At 34.9% G+C, this 17,294-nt stretch overlaps 2 protein-coding genes across 2 annotated transcripts; one reads left to right on the top strand and one right to left on the bottom strand.

Moving 5' to 3' along the window:
• The first annotated feature begins 403 nt into the window (after nucleotides 1-403).
• On the top strand, nucleotides 404-7,531 carry cpox (coproporphyrinogen oxidase). Its single transcript, XM_048208790.1, has 7 exons — nucleotides 404-1,085; nucleotides 2,104-2,247; nucleotides 2,424-2,534; nucleotides 2,636-2,777; nucleotides 3,115-3,333; nucleotides 6,207-6,311; nucleotides 6,811-7,531. Exons 1-7 carry the CDS (start codon nucleotides 545-547, stop codon nucleotides 6,893-6,895), a joined length of 1,347 nt encoding a protein of 448 aa, XP_048064747.1. The 5' UTR covers nucleotides 404-544; the 3' UTR covers nucleotides 6,896-7,531.
• Nucleotides 7,532-9,748: 2,217 nt separating this feature from the next.
• Nucleotides 9,749-16,522, bottom strand: prrg1 (proline rich Gla (G-carboxyglutamic acid) 1). The gene is made up of 4 exons (XM_048208799.1): nucleotides 16,409-16,522; nucleotides 15,806-15,849; nucleotides 15,220-15,380; nucleotides 9,749-13,709 (listed from the first exon to the last, which is right to left on the bottom strand). Exons 2-4 carry the CDS (start codon nucleotides 15,813-15,815, stop codon nucleotides 13,236-13,238), a joined length of 645 nt encoding a protein of 214 aa, XP_048064756.1. The 5' UTR covers nucleotides 15,816-15,849; nucleotides 16,409-16,522; the 3' UTR covers nucleotides 9,749-13,235.
• Between the last annotated feature and the right edge of the window lie 772 nt (nucleotides 16,523-17,294).

Below are 17,294 nucleotides of genomic sequence, written 5' to 3'. Positions count from 1 at the left end.
TCTATTTATATGCTTTGGCAAAAGTCTTGCTGACACTTACACTTTCCTAGATTTCACTTTCTTATAAAAATCTTGTCAACAACATTAGTACAAAGGCAACAATTATTGTACATTTATATTATTATAATTAATAATATTGTTTAAAGATATTTATAAAATGAAAAGTGTGAATTATAACTCCTTTCGTTTTTGACAAAATTTTTAAAAGACTTCTCATTTTAAGGCAAAGCAAGCAAGTTTATTTATACAGCACATTTTCATACACAGTGCTTTTAATCATATCGGAAGTACGTATCGTGTTTTAGCACACGTCTATGGTATATGTAGTCCGAATTGGATCGAATAAAGCACAAATTATATGTGGAAAAACTCGATTTCCCATAACACACCTCGACACGCATACAAATCAAGACACGCCTCCGCGGGCAGAACTGTTGAAGAAGCTACGTGCAAAACTGCATATAGTTACTTCACACCCATTAATGATACTGTTATCAACTGACAGCTCGTGGACAGATACAGTTGTTCTCGCTCAGTAGACAAAATGACTTCTATAGCTTTGTGCACAATGAACAACTCAGCGAGATCAATAGCAAGACTGTGCCAAGCGTCCCGGTCTGCGCATGGTACAGCTGATTTCCACTCTTTTGTATCTCGTTACTCTACCCTCCGTAAATGTGCCTTTCTTCCAGGAGGAAAATGGTCATTCATAAGAGCAGGGACGAGACAGATGTCTCAAGCATCGCCGGGGAGGATCTCACTCGGGCGGTACGGTAAAGGTGTATTTCTGGCTGCTGGAGCAGCGGCTGTCACTGGTGTCCTGGCGGCAGGTGTAAGTCACTTTCAGCGGGCAGAAATGGCAACGAAGATATCCAAGGTTGAAGAAGAGGAGGGAGACGTGCGGGAGAGATGCAAGTCGTTCATGTCTCCACCAGTCACTGACATCAAGGTCTTAGAGCAGAGGAAAGACGAGATGTCTACGAGAATGGAGATGCTCATCATGGAGACACAGGCTGCATTCTGTAGAGCCCTTGAGGAGGTGGATGGAGGCACGTTCAAGGTGGACAGATGGAGTAGAAAAGAAGGTTGACACATTTTTGCTGCCCTACTTCACTAATATTATATGTGATTCATTTAAAAACATGTTAAGTGTAAAATATATAAGATAACTTAACTAGTGGCACACAAACCTTAGATAAACATTATGGTCCAAACAAGTCCTGATTTATTTTTAGGGTAACAGGTAGGGTGAATTCAGGGTGATCGGGACACTTTTTGCCATTTGAGATGAAGTGTCCCAATTAACGTGAATTCACCCTGTATGGAAGCCCTTTTCTAGATAAGAACATAAGAAAAAAGCATATTTTGGTAAATCATATTTATGACATAATATTATGAAATAAAAAGTAGACATTTTTGGTCATAATTATAGAAAGCTCACACTTTTGGCACAATAATAACTAAATAATAATTATTACTTTATTATTTAATATGTATTATTTACTTTATTATTATTTAATATTTTATTCTTTAATTATTATTACTTTATCCTGTAATTCTGACTTTTAATCTTATTTTTGTTTTGTCAGAACATTTTTCTCAATTTTTTTTCTCAATTTTTGCTCTTGAGCTCATAATTTCAATGATTTATGTCATAAATTTGACTTTTTATCTCATAATTATGACTTATATTTTGTCCCAGATGATGCACTATACATTTATATACTGCACAATGTACTCTTCTGTCTAGTGTATGAATTTTATAATTGGTTTATGTATCGGGTTTACCAATAAATGGCAAAATCTCATTCCAAATTTAATTTTGGAAAATGGAAACATTCCATTTTGTTGTAATTGACTGATTTTAATTATTATTTAGTTATTATCGGGCTAAAAATGTGTGCTTTATAATTATATATTATAATAATCTGCTATAAAATAAATAATTGCTCCATAGATCCGTGATTCTTAACCAGGGGTTGAAAAGATTCAGATTTTGCTTTAAACCTATAAAACTGAAACATTAATAAATTAATTATTAGCTAGAAGCTTCATGCTGGTGTTACACTGTATCAAATCATGTTTTTCTTGTGTCTGCTAAAGGTGGAGGGGGTATCAGCTGTGTGATGCAAGATGGGAAGGTTTTTGAGAAAGCGGGTGTGAATGTGTCCGTGGTGTTTGGAAATCTGACTGAAGAGGCCGCCAAGCAAATGCGCAGCCGTGGAAAAGTTCTGAAAGGGAAAGATGGTGAGAGACTGACTTCCCTTTTCGAGGTGAATGCAGAGCATGCCTGAAACCAGTTCCTTAAATCTTCAGTTCTACTTCGTTTTTCATTTTGAGCTCAGTTTGGGAATGAGAGTGATTGAGAAGACGTGATGCATAAGTTATAGTTTTTACCGTTTAGCATTATCTCTGTGTTCCAGGGAAGTTGCCGTTCTGTGCCATGGGTGTGAGTTCAGTCATACACCCCAAAAACCCCCACATTCCCACAGTGCATTTCAACTACAGATACTTTGAGATTGAGGAAGCAGATGGTGAGTGTTTTGCTAGGTCATTTGAGGCTGTGTGAAGAGAGATGTTGTTATCAATGCCCACCACCCATCTCGTTCACTCTTCATCTCCCTCCTTCTCATAGGCACAAAGCAGTGGTGGTTTGGTGGAGGAACGGATCTCACTCCTGTTTACATTGATTTGGAAGATGCCGCCCATTTCCACAAGACTCTGAAGAAAGCATGTGACAAGCACCATCCTAAATATTACCCAGACTTCAAAAAGTGGTAGGAATCTCATTAGTGTTGTGTGTGTGTGAATGGGGTGTGTTACAGCTGTTATGGGTGTGTGTGGGTTTGTGGTGTATGAGTGTTATATCTTCTGGGTGGATTTTAACTGTTCAGCAAAGATAAGATTTCCCATTATTTGCAGCTTCCAATGTATTGTATGAGTCAACACTTGTGTTGTAATGTCCTTTTAATGTTTTTTTTTCTTTTGGAAGTTTATCATGAATTAGTTAATTTTTGTATTTTATTTCATTTTTTTTTTTTTTTTTGTAATTAAATAGACTTGCTTCCTAAATATTAGGCTAGCATCAGTAATTTTTAGTTTTTTTTTCTCAAGGTGTGACAACTACTTCTACGTCCGTCACCGAGGGGAGACAAGAGGCATTGGTGGGATATTTTTTGATGATTTGGATTCCCCCAATCAGGAGGAGGTGTTTAATTTTGTGAAGAGCTGTGCCAAAACTGTGGTGCCCTGTTACCTGCCCATTGTGTACAAGCATCTAAATGACTCTTTCACCCCTGAGGAGAAGGACTGGCAACAAGTCAGGAGAGGCAGGTTAGTTAAAGAGAGTCCATACTGATGTGGAATTCATTTCATTTTTTTTATATATATATATATATATATACACAGTACAGTCCAAAAGTTTGGAACCACTAAGATTTTTAATGTTTTTAAAAGAAGTTTCATCTGCTCACCAAGGCTACATTTATTTAATTAAAAATAAAGTAAAAACAGTAATATTGTGAAATATTATTACAATTTAAAATAACTGTTTTCTATTTGAATATATTTCACAAAGTAATTTAATTCCTGTGATGCAAAGCTGAATTTTCAGCATCGTTACTCCAGTCTTCAGTGTCACATGATCCTTCAGAAATCATTCTAATATGCTGATCTGCTGCTCAAGAAACATTTAATGTGTACAATTGTACAAAATATTTGTGTACAATATTTTTTTTCAGGATTATTTGATGAATAGAAAGTTCAAAAGAACAGTGTTTATCTGAAATCTAATCTTTTGTAACATTATAAATGTCTTTACTGCCACTTTTGATTGATTTAATGCATCCTTGCTGAATAAAAGTATTCATTTCTTTAATTTCTTTTCAAAAAAATAAAAATAAAAATTTTTACTGACCCCAAACTTTTGAACGGTAGTGTATAATGCTACAGAAGCTTTGTATTTCAGATAAATGCTGTTCTTTTGAACTTTCTATTCATCAAGGAATCCTGAAAAAAAAGTACACAACTGTTTTCAACATTGAAAATAATCATAATCATTTGAATAATTCTTGTGCTTTACATCCAATGCAGTTTGGTTTCAGAGCAAACTATTCAACTGAGATGGCAAATTGCTACTTCACTGAAAAAGTCAAGTCTTTATTAGATAAAGGAGGGGTTGTGGGGGCTGTATTTCTTGACCTCAGGAAGGCCTTTGACACGGTAAACCACAGAATTCTGCTGTCTAAATTATTAGATTTTAACTTCTCTCAACATACTTTAAGTTGGATTGAATCATATCTGTCAGGTCGATCACAGCATGTTAGTATACAGAATTATAAGTCAGCTCCTTTAAGTCTATACACTGGTGTTCCACAAGGATCTATTCTGGGTCCTTTACTTTTTACGTTGTACATCAATGATCTTCCGTCCGTCTGTCCTAACATTAATATTCAAATGTATGCGGATGACACTGTAATTTATATACATGGAAGTAGTGTGTCACAAGTTGCAAATGAACTTACGGAATCACTGGTTCATGTCACATCTTGGCTAGAACAATGCTGTTTACAGTTAAATATCTCTAAAACAATGAGTATGTTCTTTACCAAAACTAATAGTTATAATGTAGTACCAGATGTTTTTGTATCAGGAGAAAGATTACAAGTTGTATCCGAATATAAGTACCTTGGTGTTCTGATTGATTCCAAACTTTCATTTAAGGCTCAAGTTAAAAAGGTATGCAACCGGGTCAGATTTAGTCTATCAAATTTTAGATTTATTCGCTGTTATATGTCATCTGAGTCTGCTCTGATGTATGTGCATTCTATGATCATTTCGCATATTACTTATTGTCTTACCACTTGGTCACAAGCTAGTATAACTACTTTGAAACCTCTGGAGTCATTGTATAAACAAACACTAAAAACTCTTGATCAGAAATCAGTTCAGTTTCATCATTGTTTAATATTAAAAAAATACAATTTGCTAAGCTGGGATAACTTGATTAAATATGTACATATTTGTTTACTGTTTAAGACTATACACAGCTTGACTTCACCATTAAAACAGTTTGTGAATATTAGAACAACCACACATCGATCGACAAGGGGAGGGGAAAGAGGGGACTGTATTATACCTCTCAAACGATGCAAATTCAGTCAGTCTGTATTTTCAGTTAGAGCTGCAAGGGAATGGAACTTCATCCCATCAACTATTAGAAAATTACATATTTTTGGTTCTTTTCAGTTTCATCTTAAAAAATGGTTACTGACAAATCAGCATTGTCAACATTAGTATTGTATTTTTGACAAAATAGACTTTTTTGTATAAATTGCTCTTGACTATGTCGCCTTCTCCTGTTGCCATCTTTCTTATTAGTTTTTTTTTTTTTTTTTCCTCTCCTCTTTTTTCTCTCTTTTTCTTTATTTCTCTCTCTCTCTCTCTCTTTGCATCACAGGAATAAATTACTTTGTCAAATATATTTAAATAGTACACAGTTATTTTAAATTGTAATAATATTTCACAATATTACTGTTTTTTACTGTATTTTTAATTAAATAAATGTAGCCTTGGTGAGCAGACGAAACTTCTTTTAAAAACATTAAAAATCTTAGTGGTTCCAAACTTTTGGACTGTACTGTATATATATTTATAAAAAATGAAATGAATTCCTATATTATACAGTGCTCAGCGTAAATGAGTACACCCCCTTTAAAAAGTAACATTTTAAACAATATCTCAATGAACACAAAAACAATTTCCAAAATGTTGACAAGACTAAGTTTGTCAACATTTTGGAAATTGTTTTTGTGTTCATTGAGATATTGTTTAAAATGTTACTTTTCAAAGGGGTGTACTCATTTACGCTGAGCTGAGCACTGTGTGTGTGTGTGTGTGTGTGTGTGTGTGTGTGTGTGTGTATATATATATATATATATATATATATATATATATATATATATATATATATATATATATATATATATATATAAAATTATTGATTTAAAATATAATACTGAAGAACAATTATGTAATCCGCAACATACTATATTAAAATGGAAGTTATTTTGACTTTTTATTCTGATTCAGCAAATTCAGTTGCTCTTATCAATATTAATAATATTTGATAATCATTATTGTAAATATTTTTTCAAATGTAGATATAAATGTTCAGTGGGTAACCAAAATCCCTTTGTTTTTCTTAGATATGTGGAATTTAATTTAGTGTATGACAGAGGGGTGAAATTTGGCCTGGCCACACCTGGGTCACGCATCGAGAGCATCCTGATGTCCCTACCGCTTACTGCAAGGTATGAGAGAACTGTGTCGATCACATCAGCTACTGCCTTTTACTATGGATGGTCCTCTTGAGTTTTTTTTTTTTTTTTTTTTTGTTTTTTTAAGATCATTTTTTTTTTTACTTTGTTTACTTACACAATCTAAATTTAATTTAGTTATATAATACATTTTTCAATTTATTTTTCCCTGTGGTCAACTTATAACAAGTTTTTCACACCAAAACAGGTGTAATTTATTTTTTTACACAAGCATTATTCACTTTACTCACTGACCCTGTGAATTAAACTGAATTTTGCTACTGTGCCTTCAAGAAAAGCCCACTTTGCTGTAAAATGAGCTGATATGATAACCTCAAATCATAAATTAAATTTGTATTCCTCACGATATGACCCTTTTAAAAACTCAAAGTAAAGTTTCAAAGTAGCACTTCTTTCTTTAGTGTCTCAATTAATGTCTACTATATATATTGTTTGATATTAAAAACTCGCTAACATAAATGTTTAATTTCAGGTGGGAGTACATGCATGAGCCCACAAAAGGCACAAAGGAAGCAGAGATGCTGGAGGTCTTACGAAACCCTAAAGAATGGATCTGATTGAGAGGAAGACTGGGAAATGTGAAAATGCAGGGTGTGTTTATCTCTGGATACCAAACATATAAGCAAACTCTAGATATTAAGATAGAACAACAACATTCAGTAAAATAGACTATGGCAGGACACATTCTTACCATTTGACTCATTGACTCTTTGCTGACTAACTACTACAAGGCACGATTACTGGCAAGGCTGTAATGAACTCTCTGTAATTGCCATTGGCTGTATGGATTCACTGGAAAGGCAGTGTTTACTCCTGTGACAGTGTTACTTAGTTACAGCTTTGTTTCTGCTTGCACTGCTTTATGACTACTGGTGTATTCGAAAACTTTAATGACCTTGGTATGCTGTTTTTAAATGGACGTGTCAGTCACGTATGTCTAAATGGTCATGTTTAACTTGAGCTGATGCAAGCGCCATGCCATTATTGCTTTTCTAGCACTGTTCGTTCTCTTTGTCTCACTTCAAGGCCATTTTTGTGTCCTGTCATGCACTAACAGATCTCTATTCCAGTACTGGCCTTTTTTTTTTCTTTTTTTAGATATTAAAATTACAATAAGGATTATTCTCAGGACATTGTAATGTTGATATTCTGTGTATTAAAAAACAATAAAGTGTTTTTATATTTGGTTTAAATTTTGGTATGCTTGTCAGTTAAGGTATTCACAAATATAAAATCCATTCAGTTCCGACATGGCTGCTAAACTTTTAAGGATAAGAAAATCGTCTGATATGCGTTAAAGTTCACATTTGGCATGGTCAAACATTAATGATAATGCACAAATGTCTCTAAAGCAACAGAACATTAATTTTGTGTGATCAAGTCCATTGTTTGGGCAAGTTGTTTTAGCATGCAGATCTGCTCATAAAGTTAATAAGTTACAACATAGAACGACCTCGGTGTGCTTGTTTGAATGGAGGCAGAGTAATTAACATTAGCCCATTTTAGCCCACTTTTTTTTCTATAGGTTTGGCATCAAAATCCAAGTGGCAACTATAGTTGCCGGTGGGCAAATGACTTGTAAGTACATATATTATGAGCAAAATGGGGTATACTGTGAATAGATTAATAAATCAAGGTTATTGGTCTTTAGTGCTTTCTGCTTTCATAATATCCCACCTATAACATACACTCCAAAAAATAATGGGTTAAAAATGGACAAACCCAGTGGTTGGGTTAAATGTTTTCCCAGCATGTTTTATTTAAACTATTGTTTAAAAATGACTATATGGCTGGCTTAAAATGAACCCAAAATAGGCTGGAAATTAAAAATCAGACATGATTACTAGAGGCAACAATAATAATCAAAATGTGAACATTTATTAACAAGCAATTTAATAAATGTCTATTATTTAATTATTATTCATTAAACATTAATAAATGTTCATTTCCAACATACTTTGGGTTCATTTTTAAACAATTGTTGAGTTAAATAAAACTACCCAGCAGGGTGGGCAAACATTTAACCCAACCGCTGGGTTTGTCCATTTTCAACCCAACTTTTTGGGTTGTTTTTAACCCAGCATTTTTTAGAGTGTAACTTCACCCTTTAACTGACATCTCTATAAATAAAATAAAATGAATAAATCTGCCAGAAGGAGGAGATGAGAGAGCAATCTTTTCACAGCTCTACTGTCCCACCCCCATGTCCCATGTAATTTTTTTTATTTTCATTCTATTAATTAATTAATTATTTTTCATTTAACTTTTTGATACACACTACCCTGCTGGGGCAAATTAATGGTTGCACTTTGTTCTGCACTATGTTCCACCACTTTAAGACAAATGGATTTGTTGTTGGTTGTTTTTCATATTCAAGAGATTATAAGCTAAATACAACTAAATGCAAATGTTCTTCGACTTTTATACATAAATCTGTTTATGAATAAAGATTGATCTGTTGAAAGCAGTTATTTTGAGTTAGATGCCAAATGTTCTCCTCCTATTAAAATTTTACATTAAGGGGGTGCATACAAAATATTTGCCCACCAGCAACTATAGTTGCCAAACATTCAAATATGTTTTTCAAGAAAAAGAAAACAAAACCTGGGGAAAATAAATGCAGAACATGTTCACATAGGATACTATTAACACCTGCATGAAACCATTCAGAAAAAAAATGGGCACAAAGGGGTTAATGGATTTGTTGAAACTAGACTGAATTTTAAAGGAGGAACATTATAACTCATCTGGGTTTGTTAAACTTAAATAATAGGGAATACTAAAAAACAAAGACTTTGTACATTTTACATATAGTAGATATTTATAATATGCTCATAATGTTATATTAGACTTCTAGTCTGACAACAAAAATAAACATTGCAAATTATTTTTTATTTATTGTATTTTTTAAATTATTATAAGTCTTGCATTCAACCAAGACTGCATTTATTTGATAAAAAAAAATACAGTAAAAATATTAATATTGTGAAATATCATTACAATTTAAAATAACCCTTTGTATTTTAATATATTTAAAATACATTTTATTCCTGTGATGGCAAAGCTGAATTTTCAGCATTACACTTTTCATTTTTATGACAGTTTTCAGTGTCACATGATCCTTCAGAAATCATTCTATTATGCTGATTTGGTTCTCAAGAGATTCTTCCCTTATCAATATTAAAAACAGTGCTGCTTAATATTTTTGTGTAAACCATGATACATTTTTTCAGGATTCTTTAACAGAAAATTCAAAAGAACAGAATTTATTTGAATTAAAAATCTTTTGTAACAATGTAAAAGTCTTTACTGTCACTTTAGATGAATTTAACCTTGCTGAATAAAACAATTTTGTTGAACTGATTTATTTGAACAGTTTACGGAGCAGTGGAAGAACAAAGTCAGAGAACTGAGGGCCAAAAAACTTTTATTAAAAATAAAAAGTCAAGCTCAATCATTACAAAAAATTAAATTTGTTCTTAACACATTTATATATACATTTTTTAATCTATCTCTGAGTAAGGCTTAAGCAATAAACACCACCACAGTCACTCTTAACTACCACAGAAATATCAGCCTGCAAATATACAGCAACATCTGTCAAAATCAATGAACTTGCAACATCATCAGACTGTATTTCAAGTGACGGCAGTCTCATTTCACAATATCGTTGAAAACAAACATTTTAGGCAAAGTGAGACTGTTTTGATTTTCACAAAGCTTTCTGGAGTTAGTGCTGGTGATGTATTTTATTGCATATTTATGTCAGCTGAGCATGTCGATGAACTGAGAATATAAGCTGTACAAATCCAAGAGGATAAACCAAACAGCCTTGCCATATATTTTTTTAGTCATTTATCACATCGTTTCCATTAATTAATATTCCTTTACACATCAAATAATATTCCTTTACAAAGAGCGATTGGTGCCCTGAAAAAAAGTGCATTCACTCATAGTTACTGAATAAATACAAATGCATGACTGTTTTCCATTATGTTCTTTTTTTTCCCCCTCACACCCATAAACACACACTTTCCTGATATTTAATACTGAATGTTTCCTTGAGTTTTTTTTTTTTCTTCATTTCAGGGGACGGCTTGTTCCCATAATTTGATCCTAATCTGAAATTCTCTTGGTTTTTGTTTAGTTTAGCTGGGGCCTGAGGTGAAAACCAGAGTATGAAACCAAGAAGAAAATGGTATGAGGTAAAAGGTGTCCGCTTGCTGTTAAACACTCAGACAAGCCCAACCTGAAAGCTAGTGTCAAATATCCAAAATCGTTTAACAGTCAAACTTTTCAAGAGGAAAAAAAAAAAAAAAAAAAAAAAAATTCACTTTACTTGAAGCCTTTATATAACACATTATTAATAAAAAGTATTTTAACGCATTACGCCATGTAAAGCACCTTATGGTCTCATAAATAAGTGCAACTGTTATATAATACATTATCTATTCATTGTTACACATTTAAAAAAAATAATGCATTAAGACAAGACAAACGCCTTTATAATGTATTATACATAAAGGCTACAAGTGAAGTGTTACTGAAAAATCATTTGTCATGGGAAAAAAAAAAAAAAAAAAAAGGAGTTATGCTTTGAAGTGGACCCTCTTTAAAGTGGTAAACAGCTGCTAGTGCTCACGTGGTTAATGCAAACGTACCACGATTCAGACCCAAAACTATAGTGTGAAAGCTAAATCAAATGCGAAATCAACCTTCAACAAGTAAAAAAAGTTACCAGTTTGGTCAATAACTGTTATTTTTAACATTCTCTAAGAGGTTAGAGAAACAAAACACAAGTTATATACTCTAAAACAAATCTAAAAGAAAGTCTGCACACAGCTCACAACAAACAAAAAGCATGCTTCTTGTTCCTTAATCACCTCCACGGTTGACAATTTATCTTGCTTGTCCTAGTATTCCCAGCTTGGGATGCTTAATATGCCTGCTTAATCCTTGGCCACAATAAGAATTAATTTCACAAGGCTGTGACCATGTAAACGGCTCCAAAAACATGGAGAGAAAGGAGAGCACTGTTGCATAGACACTTAGTCTACCATGTCTTGCCATGGAACTTAATGTGGCTTCATTGAAAAGACAAAACTCAAACCACACTTGTACAATACAATAGCTCAGTATCATATTTTCCTACAGCAAACCAAAACTTCACACACACCGATTTGGGGTCCGTTCTTCGTACCTCGCTTAATACATCCGAGATGATTTAACAGATGCCAGATCTTCTATTTGTGATAACTGAACTCTGGCTAATTTAGTTCTTTAAACAAATTTGTGGATTAGATTAAAATATCTGGACTAAATTGTCTGAGATTACTATGTGTTCCTCGAAAAGGGCAGATTTATCGATACTCGGAACCTTAATTTTACCTTTGAAGCAGATTTGTAACGGGACAGCATTAATTAAAGTTTCTTAAGGGTTAAGATCAAGTTATCTGCATCTCGTGCGCTGCATCAAGCCACTCCCTTAACAGCTGTCGCGGTTCAAATTAATGCGCGCATGGCATAGATGCATGTAACCTACATCATGTGTATAAGACCCCAATGAAATTATAAGGTAATTATTCCCTCACGAATAACTCTCTCAATGAGTAAAACTGGCTGTGTCTATATTATGGTAGACTACACAACATTATAATATTATTTGCAAATTTATTTTTTAAATCATTATTATTGTCCCTGGTTCACATTAGGGTACTCTTGTAAGAAAGTAGCAGTGGCTAGGACAGACTTTAAGCATCACCTTCACTTAGATGCAATCTAATCCTGTTTACATGAAATATGCCAGCTCATGGACCTGTTGCTACGACAGCAAGTCCAGGATGAGCGTCAAAGAACTAAAACGATCCCAGATCATGCCAAATCATCATAAATCAAATCCAGCTAACGGAGTTAGCAACGTACGAAGAACGGACCCCTGGTGTCGACTTAGGCTTATTCAGAAACCATGATGCTACATAAAATCAGGATTGCATTTGTAAAATTATGCTTGGAACAATGTTGCTGATAACATTGACCAAACCTTGTTAATGGTTATCAATTCAGCTGAAAAGTTTCCAACATGTTAACTAAATCTAACACACAGTGTTTAACACCTCAACTAGAGAAAAACAAAATCAGCCTAATATGTTTCACTGATTCTCTGAGTCCAGTGCATAGAGGCGACTATGCAATTAGAAAGGTTACAGAGATAGCCTAAACTGAGATGGTTATCTCTGAAGGTTACAATGAACCTTAAAGTTTAGCATGTCAGTAAACATTAAAATATACCACTTCCTGAAAATATTGTGCAATTTTTTTTTTTCCACACTGAATCTGATGATTTAGTATCATTGTTCTAAATGGTCCAATAAGAGGCCACAACTGGGAAAAAATGTTTAGCTCATTTCTTAGTAAGTCCTATGAAATTCAGAACATCTAACTAAGAAGAATGGGAGTGAGTTGTTCATGTTACAGTACTTCATTGTCATTGGATTTGGACTTGGGTCAGGATTCAAGCTGTCATGAGTTCTGCAATCGTCTCTGAAATCTGAAATCCAATGTTTACAGTATTGGAATAAAATTGCATTTGTTGTTTTCTCTTCATACTACACTCTTAAAAATAAAGGTTCCAAAAGGGGATTTTCACACCAATGCCAAAAAAACCTTTCAGCAAACAGTTCTTAAAAGAACCATTTTTTCTTAGTGTGAAGAAAATGAGGATGTTAAAGGTTCTTTGTGGAACCATAAATGTCTTTATTTTTAAGAGTGCAAGTAAAGCGGTTTAGCTGTTTGTTAGTGCTGGAACTGAAAGTAAGTGTAGTTGTAAAAAAGTATAGCACTAAGGGTTTACAGTATGGGTGGAGGCCTCAAAATGCATTGGCTTGCCTGGAAGATCCGTCACTTTCCCTGGGAGATGGCAACCGTGCTACCGTGGTTACTGATGATGTCTTCATATTGTGGTGGAGGCTCTGCTTCAATCTGTATATCTGTATGACCCACAGCTTCCTCATATGAAGGGGGCGGGTCACCCCGGCTGCCCCGCCCAGGTGTGAGGTCTGCGCCGGGGTAGGCGGGGCTACTGTGGCCACTGATCTCCGAGTGAGGACTGATGTCAGGATGGTAGTCCCGACCCCACTGGTCCATTGACACCACAGATAGGGTTGTGTCTCTTTGTGGACGCCCAATGGCAGGGCTTTGCTGGGATCTTTTGCGTGAGTGGCATCTCCAAACCGTGATGGAAACTGCAGCAATGAGCAGCAAAACCAGTAGCAGCGGTAAGATCAGGTACAGGGAATGAACGCCACCAGCGATGGACTCCAGTCCGCCAGGCCTGGGGCTGCTCTCACGCTGGTACTCCTCCCAGAACCGCCTCTGTGAGGGTCACAACGGGAAAGAGAAACAGTGACGTAAGGACACTGTCTGCGTAAATGTAAATAAGCAAAAGTCATTTGTTTGTATTCCAAACAAAACCCCCACACAATGTCATTATGACTAATAACCAAGACCATGCACAACAAAACAAAGCAATGACTGTTCACCATACAAAACTGAGTTGATAATGGCTTTTGAATTATAATTTAATTACTGAATTTGAATCGAGACAGCAAACATGATGTTATCACAGTAGGCGTTTTCAGGAACAGACTGAAGACTTTATCCAAGGAATAAACTTTAATAATCTTACTCAAGAACCAGGAAACAGACAGGGAAAACCGCTTCTTAACATAACGGTGATCAGACAGATAATGAAAGTCAAGGCACAATTCAAATAGCAGACACAAACAAAGTAATTAACTACACATCTGATTCAAGTTAAACTACTAACGGTTACCATAGCATAAGGAGGCGGGAAACTGAACAAAGGAACTGATCAAAATACAAACTGAAAGTCCAAAACTAAACTGAAACGTGACAGAATTGTAGAATTGCATCTGAAATTTGAATGTAAAGAAGTACAACTAAATTGTATTGAAAATAACTAGTAAAGTCTACTACTAGTAAATCTTGGCTTATTTAACAGTTTTGAAGAAAAGCCCTGAAGTTTGAGGGACAGATGAACAGTTAGGACGATAGACAGAAGTTACACCTAAAGATATTTGTATTCAGTTTATCCATTTAAATGAACTTTTGTGGACCAAACACTTCATTTTCCAGAATAAATCACCTGTGCTGAATTTCTTTCAATTACAATTCAGTAAATTCTTCTCTTGTTATTCCAATTCAAATTTCAATTCAAATTCCTGTGGGGTGTGTCCAATTCAATTCAAATTCCAACTCATGATTTCGAATCATGAGTTGGAGCCTATTATTAAATTCTAAATCTATTCTTCTATTCTTTTACATGAGAATAGTAAACGATCTAGTGTTTTCAGAGTCTTGGTTCACACTTCAAATTAAATGCTGCTACACGCGAACTCTGCCTGTGATGTGAGATTGGGTTGCTTAATTTTAAAGTTGTACTGTAAAATTATTATTTTTTATTTAATTCTTGACTTTGTTTCATTTAATATTTTTAGTTTTTAATAATAATGAAAACAATAATATTATGCATTACATAATATAAAATTATCTTCATCATATATTGATTACAAAAAAAATCAGAATTACATTTTCCCCTCAAATCATCCAACCTTACCCTTGACTCAAATGCACACATTACGCCATTTTTCATCTTATCGTTGTTCTGTCATTTTGAATATACAGTGTAAACTCCTGCAAGAACTCAACCCAAACATCCTTACTCTGAATAATGCCTAATTAGCCACCCCGAGAAAATGTGTACCCAGTGAGCCTTTCCTGTCGACAATGCTCATTTCCTGTTAAGAGGAAATGCCACAGAGCGGAATGTTCAAGTTGATGCACAAAACTACCCCAAACTCACCGTTTTCTCATCATTCTCAAACGCCTCCCTGGCTTCTTCATAATTGCAGATTTCCTCTCTGCATTCTCTCTGGATGTTCCCTTGTTTCATCTCCTCCAAGAAGAAGTTTGCTCTCGGGAGCCTCCGCAGCACCGAGTGCGCGGCATCTGCTGGCAGGAACACTGGCATAGACACAAACAATAAGCGTACAGCACAGAAACAATGAGGGGGGCTGCTATGACTGACAAAGTGGTTTCTTTGAAATGCCCGTTCCTCCCGGGCACAGGAAGCCTGTAAAAGAGTAGCCTACTGTTCCTCACCATTGAGAGTGGGAGAAATAAAACAGATGCTATATTGTGATCCATAAATATCAGATTAGGCATGGATTAAATATTAGAGGCGCTATGTAGGCCGAGACCCCTGTTGATAACTAATATGTAACTAATACTAATTGGAAATTACTGACAGAAGTCCTTTACGTGACAGCCATCAGATCACTAGGCAGGCTCAGCATACACACCCACTAACGTTACATATCTTAGCAACGTTAAGAAACACAAAATAGCGTCCTTGAGAATATCACGAAATAAAGCATAAAAGGACTCACCGGCTCCCATGATTCCTGCAGCTTTTTAAAGAGGGAAACTGGACCTTGAGAATGACAGAACAGATAACCAGATTTAATCAACGACCACACATTTATATCACTTGTGCTCATGCATTTTCAGTTTCTCAAAGTCAAAACAACAGGAACATTCAAGATGGATTTTGACATAAAACATTGCAGAGCGTAGTCCTTATGTTAAGTTACAATAAACAGCAAAAATATGTCCAAAAACATAAATCATTCTGTATGTCTCAAGGACTGTTAGCTTACTAGCATGTATAAGACACGTTCAACCATCGGCACACGAAAAAAAAACGGATACGTTCTTGACAAGCACAAAACGATTATTCTTTCACTATATCGAAACGTAAAACAACCGCCTCGAGACATTAAAAACATGATAAGCATACAAAATTGTGTGTCGCTAATTCAGTCCGATGACTAACGTTATCGACTGAAGCTTGTCGACGCGGTTTTGTACATAAAAACTACACAAATTAATATAACCATCGACGCGTCTGAAGCTATGTCTCTTGTATGTAATAATTAGAAAAGTCTGCGACTTTAAATTAGATTAATAAAATATGCAAAAACTGTGTTTACCCGTTCCACCCAAACGTGTACCGCTGAGTCCCAATGTCCTGATTTGGCGCATGCGCAGTAAGCAGCCAGAATTAACTGGATAGTAATGAACAGAGCCATGGCTCTGGTAATGAACACAAAGCAGCTGACGCGGTTTCGGGGTGTGGGGTGTAATTACTGAACAAGATTCCTTCTTCGTAAATCCCCTTTTTTGTGTGATATATGAGACAGAACTGAGTAATGATTATATCAGCTTACATATAAACAATAGTAATGAATAAAATGCCTCTCTGCTTCTCTGACATGTGTATTAATAAACAAGTACTCACTAACTCATTTTGTCTTGTTGCACTATTATCTTCAACAATGACATTTTGGGGGGCTATATCGTTTTCTTTTGTTCTCCCTCTGATGATTAGAATCGGTAATCAATAATGCTCCAAGATGCTCCATTTTTTCCTGACTTCCTGATATAAAGGGCAGATATTAACCAGTGAATGTGATTAAAACAACTTCAAAACCTTCAAACAAAATCTTAATTAATGTTGTTTATATTGTTAGACAAAAAAAAAAAAAAAAAAAAAATCAGTTCCAGGAATAGCCTACATGTTCATTTCTGACATTATAGGCAAAAGAATACAGCACACACACACACATACACACACGCGCGCGCGCGCATACACACATACAGAGAGAGAGAGAGAGAGAGAGAGACTCATTCTCTCTTGTCTCTTTCACAAAACCCTTGATAATAAAAATTACAAAATAAATAAAATAAATACCATTGCCCCGGATAGATGAGAGGAGAAATCGGTGGTCGTGCTTGCTTGGAGTAAAAAAAAAAGAAGAAAAAGAAAAAACATTGCTCAGAATGCCAGTCTATTACATTCTAGCTACATGTGTTCTT

Source organism: Megalobrama amblycephala, linkage group LG12 (assembly GCF_018812025.1).
Source record: "Megalobrama amblycephala isolate DHTTF-2021 linkage group LG12, ASM1881202v1, whole genome shotgun sequence".
NCBI lineage: Eukaryota > Metazoa > Chordata > Actinopteri > Cypriniformes > Xenocyprididae > Megalobrama > Megalobrama amblycephala.
Note: the sequence above shows the minus strand (reverse complement) of the source record. Positions and strands in the feature narration are given on the sequence as shown.

What these genes read in the sequence shown, in the direction of transcription:
- cpox (XM_048208790.1), top strand. Translation starts at nt 545, where the DNA reads ATGACTTCTATAGCTTTGTGCACAATGAACAACTCAGCGAGATCAATA. An exon ending in CAGATGGAGTAGAAAAGAAG is followed by an intron (nt 1,086 to 2,103) that starts GTTGACACATTT and finishes TGTCTGCTAAAG; the next exon opens with GTGGAGGGGGTATCAGCTGT. An exon ending in TACCCAGACTTCAAAAAGTG is followed by an intron (nt 2,778 to 3,114) that starts GTAGGAATCTCA and finishes TTTTTTCTCAAG; the next exon opens with GTGTGACAACTACTTCTACG.
- prrg1 (XM_048208799.1), bottom strand. An exon ending in TTGAGAATGATGAGAAAACG is followed by an intron (nt 13,710 to 15,219) that starts GTGAGTTTGGGG and finishes TGACCCTCACAG; the next exon opens with AGGCGGTTCTGGGAGGAGTA.